At 52.1% G+C, this 14,897-nt stretch overlaps 1 protein-coding gene across 5 annotated transcripts in view; it reads right to left on the bottom strand.

The window, feature by feature from the left end:
* The window catches only part of JAKMIP1 (janus kinase and microtubule interacting protein 1), a 132,704-nt gene that overhangs the window by 17,000 nt on the left and 100,807 nt on the right, over positions 1-14,897 (bottom strand). For 3 of the 5 annotated variants that reach the window (XM_045075476.1, XM_045075481.1, XM_045075486.1), the window contains exons 13-18: positions 14,275-14,373; positions 11,492-11,593; positions 10,754-10,807; positions 10,054-10,119; positions 4,188-4,256; positions 2,560-2,637 (exon numbers count right to left, since the gene is read on the bottom strand). In XM_045075476.1, the coding sequence (XP_044931411.1) occupies positions 2,560-2,637; positions 4,188-4,256; positions 10,054-10,119; positions 10,754-10,807; positions 11,492-11,593; positions 14,275-14,373 (468 nt within the window). Of the gene's footprint in view, positions 1-2,559; positions 2,638-4,187; positions 4,257-10,053; positions 10,120-10,753; positions 10,808-11,491; positions 11,594-13,963; positions 14,374-14,897 lie in introns of those variants that run through there. The other 2 variants (XM_045075493.1, XM_045075497.1) reach the window with 1 other exon arrangement.

Raw genomic sequence — 14,897 nt, 5'->3', positions numbered from 1 at the left:
CAAAGAGTGACAATGCTCTAACCGGGCCTGCCCTGCTACAAACACGAGACGCCTTGTGTTAGCAAAGCAGATGAGATTAGTGGCCAGTTGGAGGCTCCTTGTGAAAAGCAAGAGTTTTAATCATTAGAGGAAGTTATTTCTTTTCCACTTGACCCCCGAGACACTTAAATATAGTTACCTCTAACTACCTATATAGTTGAATATAGTTATCTAGGGACAAAAGAGAGGATTATCTCCTTTTCTGCTTCCCCAAATCCCCACCCACATTGTCCTCGAAAGCAAACCCCATCCTGGGCCAGGCTGACCACTGCTCTGGTCACCGTCACTGCAAATTCTTGGTCTCCACCCTCCCCAGCCTGTCCCACACCTGCAACTACCCCAACACAGGGCTTCCAGCCAAGGGATCTAAGGAACTGCTCCTTGTCTTCCCAACACCGACTAGACCAATCTTCAGTCTGGATGGAAATGGCCAAGAAGAGGGAAGACGTGGCTGGAAGCAGAGGTGTGGAGGGGACATTTTCCATGGACAAGCCTCTGCAGGCATCTGGTCCCCGCTCTCCCAGCTGCTCCCGTCAGTGTCCAGTGTTAGTGTGATTGTGCTCACTCCGGGGGGAGTGGGGGTGGGGGGGCGAAGGGGGTGGGGAATGCAGGACCCATCAGGCCAGAGCCAATCTTAACCACCAGGTGTCCCCCATGGGAAACCTGAAGGCAAAGTCTGTCCACAGGCACGGCCCAGGGCCCTCACGTGGGCTCCACATGGAACCAGAGCTTGCCTGTGCCTGTGTCTGCAGGCTCACCCCCTCCCCATGCAGCAGCTGTGCTTCTAGGGGACCACAAGTCACCAGCCTCCAGCTGGGACCCCACCACCTAATTCCAGCAGCTCCACTGTGGACCTGCCACATCTCACCCAGTGCAATGACAAAGGAACACAGGCCCATATGTGGTGCCTGCTGCCCTCCCTCCTTCCCAGGCACGAGGCTCCCTCCTGGAGCTTGTTACTTCCCTCATGTTCAAGTCTATCCAGTGTGACATCAGAAGGCAACCCCATTGTGAACCTGAACCCCCCAAGGCTTTGGAACAGTCTTTGGGAAAGAATGTAATTTCTATGGGGTTGCAGGATCGGCTCATCCAGGGGCCTCCTCTGCAGGACCAGGACTCAGAGGGACTCAGAAGCCTTCCTGCAGACAGTACTTAGACAGCAAAGGGTGGACACCGAGCTTTTCTAAAATGTGATGAAAATCACCAGTCCTGCCAGAGATCCCTTGAAAAGTCAACCTGTGATTCTGTGAATTTGCCAAAATGTTTGCTTATGTTCCTCTCCGAGCCCAGGCCCACCCTTCAACCTTCAACACATTAAGGACCCAAGAAGCCCTAAGAGTTTTCTAGACTTGTTCCTTTGGCTTCAGTGTCCATAAATCTCCTGAAATCAGAGCTTTCTGGGAAACGCTAGGGAGCCAGTGTCCTGTGATGTGGGAAACGCATTCTTGAAAGGACCAGGGAGAGGGGAGGCAGAGTCAAGGCAAAACCAGCAAGGGAATGGTTGAGTGTGAGCTTCTCTCCCAGAGAGGGAGGAGATATTTCTATTTTAAATTGCCCTCCACACCGTGATAACATTGAATGCCCAGAAATAAGTGCTAGGAGGGAAAATTGCCCCATCCCCAGTGAGGCTCAATCCCATATGGCACCTACGACCTCTCCGGCCCCCCATTCTCTCCATTCAGGCCTCAGAGCCCAGACACCAAGGGCCAAGGGTCTCAGGGAGGTGTGCCAGCCCCTCCTACCCTGGCTACTGTCACTCCATCCTCCTGGCCATGCTCATGGAAATGAGGTCCTGAAAGTCATTTTCCAGTTGTGGGCCATGCATTTCTTAAGTACACACTATTTCATAAGATGATCTTAACTGCAAATGACCAGGGCAAATACTCGCTCAAGACTTTGGGTATCACACTGCTGCTTCTTGCAAGAAGGGACACTGAACTCTCCATTCTCTATGCCGTGAGGTTCCCTGGTGGGTCCGTATCATCTCCCCATCTCACTTGCTGCCAGAAGAGGCCTCAAAACCATAGGACACGTGAACCTGGATGGGATCGCATTTTAAGCTAACCACCAGGAAGCCTGGGACAAATTCTGTGACCCAAACGCAACAGGGCGACAAGTAATTTTGTTTTGCTGATCCCCGCCTGCTGCTCTCCTGGCTTTTCCTCTGTGTTCCTCGGTGACTGCCCCTTGTTCCTGTTCACAGGAAAACTGGCTTTGGGGTTTTACATATAAGTAAGTATTCAAGTAGAACGAACACATAAGAAAGACAGCTGCTTCATACTCATTTCAAATGATTCCTAGAATTGAAAGCACACCTTAAGAAACCACCCAGCTAAGTGGCTATTTTGGATAAAAGGGACAGTGCCGCTGTACAGTCATTCCCGTCAGAACACAGGGCATTTTGACAGCGCCCATGTGGCCCTGGTGTGGCCCCTAAACATGGTGTCAGTCCCAAAGGAAAACACAGCTTCTGAGGGCGAGTCTAACAAGCCAAAGCGACCAACCCACTTCCGGTCCTACCAGGTACGCCTGGTCGAGGGCTTCCTTCCTGTAGTCCAGTTCCTCCTCTAGGTAGCCCTTCTGCCTGCTGAATAGGTCCTGAAAAACAGGAGGCCCCCCACGACTGAGATCAGCACAAGAACCCACCCTGGTGAGGCTCTTCAGAGGCCCCTTACTCACCACTGCTAGAGAGCGACCCTCCCTGCAAGCTGGGGACCCACCAGGGGCTCAGATGAAAAGGGAGGTGATGGTCTGCCCTGCTCGCCCCTCTGCATGAATCTGCAGGAGCCTCACAGGCCCAGGAGCCATGATTCAGCCTGTCCTGCCTCCTCCTGGCTTCCCATCCCTATGGGGTTCTGAAAGCACCAAAGCCATTTTCCCCCAACCCAGTGCCCATGCAGGAATCCTTCTCAGTTCTTCTCATGTCCTCGTGGCCCATGAGGCCATCCCAACGGTTCTCAGATGTGGCTCGTCACCCCCCCCCCATGACAGCATTTCCCATCTCTTGACTAGTTTCACTGCCCTCTGCCTCCTCCCCGTGCCTGAGTCACTCTTTTAGTCCCTGCAAGCACGGTCTGTCCAGAATGCAAATCTCTACTACTGACTGGAAGGTTCCAAGGTCAGAGCTCCTCTCCTGCAGGCGCTTGACTTCACAGATGAAGAAACAGGACCAGAGAAGCCCAGTGCCTTGCCCTAGATGTGTCCTGGTGGCCGAGGACAGACTAGACTCCAAGCCAGGGCCCTCTCACACCACACGAGCTCCTAGGCTGTAAGCGATTCCTTCTACCTTTGGGTTCTACCTCTCACTCCTACTTGCAAAACTTGAATTGCTCTTTGAAGGTTCAAGACCCATTTCGTCTGGGCAGCCCTCTTGAACCTCCCTAAGGCTGGGCACAACGGACCCTTATATGCCATTGTCCCCTGGTGAATAACCACCACCACCACCTCTCACCAGGGACCCCACCAAGCACTGTGCAACACTGGCTGTGCGTCTCACGTCTCTCATCCCTACAGCCCAGCGAGGTGGACCTTGGAATCCCTCACTTAGCCATGAGGAAATGAAGACCAGTGCATCTTTCCCAAACTCTCAGGGGCGTTAGGGAGGCCAGCAAAGATGGGAGGCCCCGCTGCGTGTCTTCAGAGCCACTGGGCCAAGGACCTCAGCATCGCCCACATGCGGCTTCTAATGTCCCCAGGCTGCCTCATGGCTCTTGGCTCATAAGCACACATCCCCACAGGCTTGCGAGCTAGCTCCTCAAGGCAGGGACCCCTCATGTTCCTCACTGAACTGCTAATTCCTCACTGGACTGCTAATCCTGGCATGGCACCTGGGATAACGGAGGCTCTGAAAATAGGTATTAAGTGAACTACTGAGTGAGTGAAAGAGTAAGCCAATGGATGACAATTACCGGACACAGCCATTAGGGCAAAGGCAAAATTTAGAAATGCACACAAATCAGTGTCCACCAAAATACATGCGAGGGGCGCTTGTACGCCACCCCATCCCAACGCTTGCATGCCCTCTCTCTCTCTCAAATAAATAAAATCTTAAAAAAAAAAAAAAAAGAAAAAAAGAATACATGGAGGCCTTCCCAGAAAGGAAGCTGTAGGCACCATTTCCACCCTCCTGCCTCCCACAGTACTTTTACCTTTTCCCTCTCCAGGTCCAGCATCTTCTGGGTCAGGGCTGCCTCAGTTCCCTCTATTTGCTTCAGCCACTGGAAAACAGCAGGGACAGAGGGTCATCAAATGAGAACCCGTGCCAGCTAGGGGCCTTCCGCCAAAAACGAGTGTGCAGGGGGCCTCCTCCTCAATGAGGCTCCTGGCCTCCGCGGCTCATCCCAGGGCAACCCTCAAAACAGAATTTAATTGTCTGTACAGATGTTCAGCTTTGACAGATGTTGGCTCAGGGACCAACTAGGTCACGGATATCTGTGCGTGTGTGTGTGTGTGCGCGCGCACGCGCGCGTTTGTGCCTGGGCCTAGGTAAGTGTTTCTGATCAAGCCTGCATGTCCAGGAAGGACTTGGCGTTTGAGCTGCGGGGTCCTGACTTGATGCACAGTGGGCCCCTGTGTGCAGCTGGGGGCTCTGCGGCTGGGTGGCTGAGTGTTACTGAGGTCTCCTGCTGAGTGCTGTGAGGGTGGCTTCATGCTGGGGACCTCCTCCAGACTTTCATGCCCATCATGTGGCAGATACAGCCGCACACGTTTTATAGGTGAAGACATGGATACCTAGTTAAGTCTGCTGTCCAAGGTCACACAGGTGGGCAATGGGGATCTCTAACCCAGCCTGCAAAACCTCACCCCTGCAGCAGCACCCCTGAGTGGTTAGGTGCTGAGTTCTAAGACAAGAGGGTGCTGAAGTGGGTTGGTGAGCACCTGCTGAGGGCAGGTCACAGGGACAGTCTGTCTCTTCTTGGGTCTGGGCTGGTGGTGAACGGGAGGTGGGCCGCTGTTTCTCAGATGGAGGTATGCATGTGTGTCTTTATAGGAACCCAACTAAGAGATGGGCTGGTGGGGAGACCTGCGGGGCATTCAGTGTGGGTGTCTGAGGGCAGGGGCTGTCCATATTTGACACTGTGTATGAATGTGTGCATTCAACACAATAGAGAGCCTCCTTGCCTCCAGCCTAGGGACCACGCCCCTTTCCTGGCTTCCTAGCCTTGCTCAGTGGCCATAGCCACGCAAAGCTCAGCTGGTTCCTGGCTTTCCTTCTCCTCTCCCACCAAGGCTCCCCTTCCTCTTGGAGCCCTGCCCTTGGCTTCCACCCCTCGCCCCCCACCCCCACTCAGGGGATTCTTCCAGGGGATTCTGTGCCCCCTCTGTTCTTGCAGTATCCCCCTGCAGCCGAGGCCGCCCCACCACATCTCCCTCTGAGGCCTCCCTAGCCTCCCTGGTCCTTCTGCTCAGGACAAGCCCCATTTCCCCCAAACCAGGAAGCGGGGAGCTGCCTTGATTTCTCCTTCCCCTCCCCTGTCCATACATTGGTTCCACCTCCTCCTGTTTCCAACACCCACCCACCTGCCGCACACCACAGCCACTACCCCTCCAGGCTCCTGTCTGGACCCAAAGCCCTTTCTCCTTTCAAGCCCATACATCCTCTCAAAAACCCACTTCTGTTTAAAGCCCTCAGGGACATCCCATCACTCCTGACAAAGGCTGGCCCCCAAGCCCAGCCTGCTCTCCCTGCCTGGAACATCACCACCTCTTCCACCCCTGACCTCTGCCTCAGGTCTTCACTGAGCTAACACCAACTCAGCCTTCTGGCCAAATTAGCTGTCGCCTCCTCCAGGAAGCCTGCCCCGCTTCCTAAGTCCATGGGGTCAGGTGCCCTCCTGGATTCCTACATCATCCTATGAATGGCTCTCACGACACTCACCTGACAGATTGCTGTTGTCTGTTTCCCTCCCACAGAAGCCCAAAGGCAGGGACCATATCGGATGTGTTCTGATATACCTCCTTACCCATCACAGGCCCAGGGTAAAGCATGTGCCCAACAAACATGGTTGAACGAGTACAGATGTGAGAGCATGGAGGTCTGGGAGGGGGAGTGCTGGCTCCATGGAGGGAACAAGACTAGACGAAGCTGTGATCACACAGGCTTCCCCCAACATCAGAGTGAGCTTAGGCCCCAGAGTAGACCCCCAGAGTGGACCCCCAGAGCCAGTGGCAGAAGCCAAAATTAGAGTATTTCGTTAGACGTTATTGAAAGGATGTGTGATGTCTCAAAAAAAAAGCATATTTTTGGTTGGAAATTAAAAACATTTCATTTTTAATATCCTAATGCGGGCAGTCCCAAAATGAATCAAATTTAAATGGAAAAAAAATCAAAATCCAGTTTTGAATCATTACAACAAGCTGCTCTTAGAATAGGTTTTATAGAATATGGTGTCCAGTTTCTTCTTACTGTTAAAAAAAATTTGACATGTATATTACACATAGAAAGAAAAAACTTGAAAAGTACTTCTCAGCAACTGAAGGAGGAAAATGAGAGCAGAAAACACCGGCCACAAGCATCCTGGGTGTGAGAGGTCAGGAATCTCCCACTGAACAGAATCCATCAGATAGCCACTAGGCCACACTTGGGAAAGAGAATACCTAAATACAGCTGGATCTGTACCACCCCCCAGAAAGAAGGGGCATGGGGACACCTGTCCTCCCCAAACCTGCAGGGGAGAAGTCAATCAGTCTACAGAGGTTTGGGCAGGAGGACATTCCGTAGGAAGCCAGGTCTCCGCCTATAAGTACAGGCCCCCTGAGCCCGAGCTGGGGGGCAGGCAGGAGCCCTCTCTCCTCTAAGACCCAACTCTCCATTCAAGAGGGTCCCAAGACCTTGACCCCAGGCCAACTATTGGAAAGTCTGACTGCGGCCGCAGGCCTAAGCTGAATCCGCTAAGGTACTGTTACTAGTGAGAAAATGAAATTTAAAAAAAAAACAAAATAACTTTCATCTGTCTGATTGGTTTTGACTGTTTCTCAATTGGTTTTGAACTTAAAGGAGCTTCATAAAGAAGAGGTGTGACTTGGGGCTCCTGAGTGGCTCAGTCGGTTAGGCATTGGACTCCTGATTTTGGCTCAGGTCCTAATCTTGAGGTTGTGGGATGGAGTCCCACGCCGGGCTCTATGCTGGGGGTGGAGCCCGCTTGGGATTCTCTCTCTCCCTCCCCCTCTGTCCTTCCCGTCCCCTCTCTCTCCCTCTCTAAAAATAAATAAATTAAATTAAAAAAAAAAAGAAAAGAAAAAGAAGAGGTATGACTCTGATCACCTATAAACCTTCTGACATCCTACGTTCAAGCTTCTCTGCTGGGCAGGTGCTACTTGCAGAGGGCATGGGGTGGGGACAAGACATGGCACCTGACCTTAGACTCTGCTAACCTTCAAGAAGGGGCAGGGCTTCCCCAGTCAAGGAAAGGAGCAAGACAACCCCCTAGAGCAAGATGCCCTGGCAAGGTCATGCAGGAACACCACATGACAGTCCTCAATAGACTTGTACCTCACTTACATGCTTCTACAAAAGCAGCACTGTGCCTCTAAAGAGAAAACAGAAGTTGCCCTCAGCTTTGTCAGATGCTGACACTGAGTGGCAGTTTCTAAGACCACATGCATTGGGGTGCCAGCTCGTGAAATCCAGGGCGACCAACTCATGTGTGCTTGCTCAGCACTTTCCCTGTTCCAGCACTGACATCCCCACGTCCCAGGAACCCCTCAGTCCTAGGCTAACTGGGCAGTCTGTCTCCCCAGGAACCTGTCAGGGCTCTCAGCTGGTCCCGCAGACCCACCTTTCCTTCTGGGGCCACTCCCAACACCAACACCCCCTCTAGGGGGCACAGATAGCAACTCCCAAATGTATGGGATCTTTAGCCACAGATCTGTGGCAGGGCTAGGGTCTCCAAGACCCAATCTGAGTCCAGTCCCAAGGACCATCCCAGATAGGGAGGTAGGCTTCTCACCTGTACCCCGTTGGCTAGTGAAAGGTATGGGGGCACAGGGTCAAAGCAGAGGGTTGCTACAAGCCAGGCAGGGGTCTGAAGGGGGAGCATCGCTAATCTGTCATGGTTGCTGAGAGGAAAAGGCACCCTACAGATCTGAGGTGGACGGCCTAAGGCTGCAGATCTGGACCCCCACGATTTGCCAGGCTGTGGGGAGGAGTATGTCAGGGAGAAGGGAGCAGCTTGAAAGGGGTTATTCTCAGCAAGGCTGTGAACTCCCTACAAGGTGTGGCCTTCCAAGAGACTCTGCGGGTTGGAGAGAGGGAGCACCTAGGCCTCCTGCCCAGCCCCCTCCATAACCAGCCACCCAAGTCATGGAGGTTTCCTGCTTTTGGTTCACAGTCAACCATCACTGGCCAAACCCCTTTGCCCTAAGTGCTCAGTAGCAATGTTTCTGTTTTAAAATGCCATGTCCTAGAGTCCCAATACCAACCCTACCAGGTTTGCAGGTTCCTGGTTCCATGGCTCAGAGTGACCCAGAGGCTGATCTGCAGAAACCCCAGGTGGTGGTGGTGGCAGAGGGGGGTGTCCACCCAGGAGGGGTCTCCCAGGGGATGAGGAAGGAACTACGTAGCCTGACCTCACCAATCCTCCAGGAAGCACTTGCCATGAAAACGAGTCTTGAATGTTTACTAGACACTTTATGTAACAGTGCACAGAGCTCTGCATAGGACATTAGGATACACTGGTGGGAGGGATGTTTACTGAGTGAATACGGTGTGCCTAACCCTGTATGGTCACCTGCAACTAAGGGGCCCAACAGCCAGCTAGGCATGAGTCAGCATCACCCCCTGCCCACCTGGGGACATAGGCTCAGCCAGGTGAAGGGACTTGGGAAGTGACTTGCCTCCTGTGTGACCTCAGGCAAGGCTTTGCCTAAATCTGTTACCAATACTTCATGCCCTTCACATGGCTAGGGAGGAAGGACAAGAGCCCAGGGCAGAAAACTTTTTCTATTTTCAATGCCCCTCCAAAAATTCTGGGAAGAATCTTGATTAAGATCACTAAGACCTCTTTGTCATTAAAACGGTATTTTTAAGTTAAAGCTCTCTGGATGGGACTGCATAAAAGTTACATGTACCTTAAATATCCTAAACACATGTAAAAGGTAAACCAGGAACGTATTTTTAACAAATACAGCAAAAACACATGGAGAAGTCAGTAAGAAACAGGGTACTTATGACAAACATGTATTGAATAACTGATGAAAGAATGAATGAAAGAATAACAAACCCAGTGGAACAACAGAAATGTTGTTACAATTCACAAAGAAGGAAGGAAATAGATAATACACAGTAACAACCCAGAATCACCACCACTCATCAATGCAAACAGAAACACTAACATCATGAGATTTTAGCCCCTGGAACTGACAGAGTTCTCTAGCGGGGACATGCCCGTTGAACGTGGAACAAGCAATGTGGTCACACGCAGGTGGAGGGGGAATTGGGACCCCTTTTCTAGAAACCATTTTGACAATATTAAATTTCTGAAACACCCCCCGCCCCCACCAGTTAGCCCCGCGATTCCACCCCTAGAGTCTCTCCTGTGGAAGTGCTTTAAAAGATTCGTAAGAATCTGCGGGTGAAAATATTCACCACTGCATAACGATAAATGGGGGGTGGAGATAATGGAAAGGCAAAATCCAGCTGCTGAGGCATAATTCGCTTCCGCTTTAACCGCAGGGTAGAAGGCGGCGGGCTGGAAGCCTAAGAAACAGGGTTAAAAACTGGAAGTCAGGTACGAGTTTGACTAAGCTTAAAAAACCGGATGGCAAAAACCTGATAGGAAGGCCACCCCGGTGTTGCAGATGCTTCCTCGATGGGGTTTTCCTCTGCTTCTGTGCTAAGCTCTCTAGGGGAAGCGGGGTGACTTCAGGCCGGAAAGGAACAGCATGCGCGTGCACATGCAGACGCGGACGCGGGAGCGCATGCCCCAGGGCCACACGAGACAGCAGCGCGCAGGTTCTTGTGTGGCGCGGGGGAGCTCGGACACGTGCACGGACAGAAGCGCCGTGGGGCTCTACCTTTTCACACAGGGCAAGCACAGTTCCAGCTTGGATTATTGCAACCTGTTCTTCGTTTCTCAAATTCTAAAACACAAAAACGAGGGAAGGGCATTTTACACTGGACCCCACATCCCTGTGCAGACAGCGCTGACCGGCTTGGATGCCCCTCCAAGAGGGGACCATGGGGCTTGGCCACCGCTCTCTAAAGGGGCCGGCGTTCAAACGCAGCCCCATTGTGTCATCTCTGGGGCCAAGGCTTTTGGAGTTAGGGCCTGTTTGGGCCAATCTTTTAAGGGGGCAAAACCACCGCACTCTGCTTTTGGAAATCTCGAGGGATACCGCTCTCCCTCTGAGTGATCCTCTGTGCGCGCCCTCATTCCTCGCAGGAGCGAGGGATGAGCTCAATCCAGAAGCTAAGTCCGGAAGCCCCCACCCCCTTCCCCCAGTGACACCGCGACCCCCCTGTGACAGCGTGATCCGCTCCTCACAGCACGATCCCCCCGTGGCAGCGCGACCCCCCCCCCCGTGGCAGCGTGGTCCCCCAGTGGCAGCGCGGCCCGCCCACCCTCGCGGGGGCACGGCCAGACAGAAGCCTCACACTGCACATGTCAGATCTCTCCAGTTAGGAAGAACCCGAACGGAAAGGAAAGGAAAGGCACACACAGCACACCCAGGTGGAGACAAGAGCGCGCGAGCAGAAGCCGACCGGCATAGTTACCCCATTATCGCCAAGGATATCTAGCTTCTTCATAAGTTCAGAAACATTCACATCCTGGAAAAGATTTCCAACGTTCATTTTGCGGGAGCTGCCCAGCCCGTGCACCCCGGTCTCTAGCGCAGCGGCCTCGGCCTCGTCCGGGTCCCTCTCTGGGCGCGCGCCGCGGGGCCCAGCACTCCCGGCGGCTCCTTCGGGGTCCAGGGAGAGAAGGCAGGGCCTGCCACTCGTCCGCGGAGCTTTCCAGAAAGGCTGGAGGAGTGGCGAGGGTCAGCAGGACCCCAGCCTGCAACCTGGCCTCCCGCCCACTCACTCACTGCGGCAGCCCGCGGGGCTCAGCGCCGCTCTAACGCCACACGCACGACACGTCACGTCACGTCACGTCACATCGCGTCACGTCCCATCCCGGGGCGGCTGCTGCCATGCAGACCTCACTCCCGGGAGGGTGCGGCTCGGAGAGCTCGCAACCCGGAGCTGGGGGGCGGCCAAGCTGGGGGACGCCCTCAAAGCTGTGTCCCACGGCTCTGCTCTTTTGACATGGGTGCAAATGCAGTGACATTTGGTGACCCTCCGAGAAACAAACTCCAACTTTCAACATATGGTGGGGGGACCGGGCCCTCTGGTTCAACTCGATTCATAGCGAGCACAAAGGCACAGTCCCCGGGTACGGCCGAGCCTGGCCTTCCAGCGGGCCCCTGGCCATCTCGGTTTAGGGAGGCACCCCCCCCCCAAACACGCTACCTTAACTCCTTCCTGGTGACAGAACAGCTGGAGGGCGCTGCTGTTGTTCTCGGGGAAGGTGCTGATTTGGAGGTTAAATGCTGGCGACCTCCGCTCTCTTTCCTGGAGAAAAGATTCGGTTTAAAAACAGAACTTTATTGGATTGTTTACCACTTGCCATTTTCCCACGTTACGCCGCAAAAAACCAAGGCATTCCAGTTGGCAAAGGCGTTACTAAAAGGCACCCATTCAGACGACGGTCTCTGGGTCCACGAAGGCGCACGCCGTGGTCCCGCCTCCGCCGCGCACTGGATCGGCTGCGCAAACGAGTCTATTTCTTACCTACTCAGCTAGGAAGAAACGGTTAACAAGGTGTCATGTGTTCACTCACTGTGAGCTGGAAACCCGGGAAGCCACAGATCATCATTCAGTACTTGGTAAGAACAAGTGTGGGAAATTTCAACAGACAACATAGCCACCAGCCATGGAGTGTCCCCTGTGCCTTGGGGCACGTCGCTCTCCCATTGAATCCTCACAACCCCAGGAGGCAGGCATTATGGCTTTCATTTCACAGACCAGGAGGCTGGGGCAGGGTAGGGGGTGAGTGGGGTCCTGCGCTACTGAGTGGAGAGACCAGGACACAAACCTTCGATTCACTTTTTTTTTTTTTTTTCAATATAATCTCCTGACTTTATTCACAATTTTTTTGAAACACACCAGTGATCCTTCTATCCCTGCCTTAGATTGATAATCAAATCTCCATAACTAAAGAAGGAAAAGCAAGCATTTTCCCAGGAGAGGTGCTTACTAATCAGACGTAAATTGACATGTTTTTTAAAAGGACAGGAGAAGCCCGATTAATTACAGGGATATATTATATAGCTCTGCCTTTAAAAGTTGAGCAACAGACAGGCTGGCTTTATGGGAAGGCAAGTAGAGAAGACCTTTCTAAATTATCCCTTCAAATCAAACTGCTTTTATTTTCTCAAAATCACAGTAAGATAAGTAAACATGCTTGAACCATTCCTGTAGCATCTAGTGACAGTGTACATGGGTCCCTTTAATCATTCAACTAAGAAATGTAACCAAATGAGCACTAGCTTGGATAGTGAGACCTCTGCAGATGCTCTTGGATAAGGTGAATGGAGAGAGGAAGGGAAGGGGGCCATTCATTCAACTCACTTCCCCAAAGCCCAGCCAACCTGGCTAATCTGGTTTGAAGCAGTTCAGGGGGGAAAGTTTATTTCTCTTATTAGCCAAGAAGACCAAAATTCACAGTGGTTCCATTGTGTGGATGTCTTCTTATCTACAATACTTAAATGGAGTCCCCATAGAAAAGGGGGCAGAAAGCTCCTATTTTATACGAACGAAAGTCAGAAAATTGGTTTCTAATGGCTCTGAAGGATGGTGGAGACACTTAAAGAAAATTCTAGCACACTGAGAAATGCTCATGGAAATCCTCTGAAAAGGACATGGACAAAGCCCTGGGAAAGACTTCTTCACTGGCTGAACTGTGAACAGTGACCTCGCATGGCTTCCTGCTCCTGCTGTGTGAGTGGAAGATCCTGTTCCCGCTCAAGCAAAAGTTGGGTTGCACGGCAACGCTTGGTTTGGAGGCATTGGGGCCACACAGTCCATGCCAACACGACAAAGGACAAGATGGTAAATTCTGGTGCAAACAACTTTAACAGAAGCCAGGAGGAGGAAACAGAACAGGAGGGACACCAGTGTCGCAAGGGTGCTGGCTTTTCCCCGGCGGGAACCGTTCATGCAAAGGCTTCAGTGGAGGGAGAGCAGAGCCACTCAGGTGCTCAGACAAACAGGTGCTCAGACAAATGAATCACAAACTTAGGTGATGTTTAAAATGTGGATGACTTTTAAATGGCAATAAACAGAAAAAGGAGTATGAAGTAACAGGATTGCAATACAGTGCTAGGCACCCAAGGCCAGGTTTCAGTGGGAAGCAGTTTAACCCATCACTACTCTCACACTGGACCCAGCTCTGTATTGGGGACGTTACCGAAGGTTCGGAACGTGACCGCTCCCCATGAACAGCATTCAGTCTCCCTCCATGCTAACAGTAACTCTGAGTTGCAGGTTGAGTTACAAACAGTTAAGATTTCGGTCCAGAGCAACCCTGTGTGACACCCAGGGCTGCATTTGCTGGATGGGAACTGAGACAACCCCACGGTTTTTCTCAAACTCCTCTGCAAATGCCTCCCTTTCCCCTGCTTACTTACTTACCTGTGTTTACCTCGGCACATAGAAAATGGGCCAAACTAGCAGTAAACACACTACAGAGTCAGTCGTGGGCCAGGTCGGGCCCTGCTCTTTCAAAAGGAGAGGTTCCCTGCATGCAAGGTCATCTTAAAAAGGTGTGTTATTAATTGCAACAGGTGCTTCTATCCGGGTTTGCAGAATGCATACCAGGTGACTATGCATGCAGGAAAGAAGTAGTTATGGAAATGAAACACAAATAAAAAAGGCAAAATATTGCAAAAACAAATTATTTTATTAAGTGCAAAACAAGCCGTAGGCAATAAATAGATTAGCTCTGGTACATGTCCAAAGACTTCGGTGAGCATTCTCTCCAGAACATATTAAGGCAGTGAAATTATTCTGAACATACAGATTTAAAAAAAAAAAAGAAAGAAAGAAAGAAAAAGGAAAAGAAAAGGAAACAACTCTACCACGTCCCTTTACACATGCTGGAGGACATCTGGGAGCTTTTACATGAATTTCAGTTTGGGCTCAAAGAGAAGGTCTGTTCCGTTTGAGAGCGCACAACAGATAGAGTCTCTTACTTCGAGCTCCAGCACTCGGAACTCTAGTAGCTCGTTCTGGTCCTTCGCGTCTTGCATTTCGTTCTTCAGCTGACTCTCTTCCATTTCCAGCCTGTAAATCTAGAGCAGACGCACCTGCGGGTTAGCGGGTGGGAGGACCCGCCGTCTCCACGGGAGCCATGGTGATGGGGGGGTGGGGTGCCTCCTCTGTCCCTGCGGTCCTGGGCTTGGCCCAGAAGAGGGGTTCCTTATAGACTTGCTGAATGAATGAATGATGGGGAAACTGAGGCATGGAGCCACTAAGTCCCTTTCTGAGGTCAAATGTGAGGGAGGCAGGAGCGCATCATGGGTGCTTCTGATCCCAAAGACTGTGTGTATTCTTTTCACTCTGTCCCCCACCCACCCACCCCTCCCTGATGCAGTCAAGGCAATCTCCCCCACCCCCACTCCCACCCAGACAGAGTGGGACAAACCACAGCAGGAAGGCATACACTGTCACCTGGCCAGAGGACTCAGGAAGCAGCTGTCCTGAAGGCACAAGTCTTTTGGGGAAGATGGGTTGCCTGGTCTGACATCCATCAGGATGGAAAAGCATCCTAATGGCTCCGTGCCTCATTTTCTGTCCGAGAAGCATGAGGCTGCCC

Source organism: Mustela putorius, unplaced genomic scaffold (genome assembly GCF_011764305.1).
Source record: "Mustela putorius furo isolate JIRA1106 unplaced genomic scaffold, ASM1176430v1.1 tig00000083_pilon_pilon_pilon, whole genome shotgun sequence".
In the NCBI taxonomy this organism is placed as follows: Eukaryota; Metazoa; Chordata; class Mammalia; order Carnivora; family Mustelidae; genus Mustela; species Mustela putorius.
Note: the sequence above shows the minus strand (reverse complement) of the source record. Positions and strands in the feature narration are given on the sequence as shown.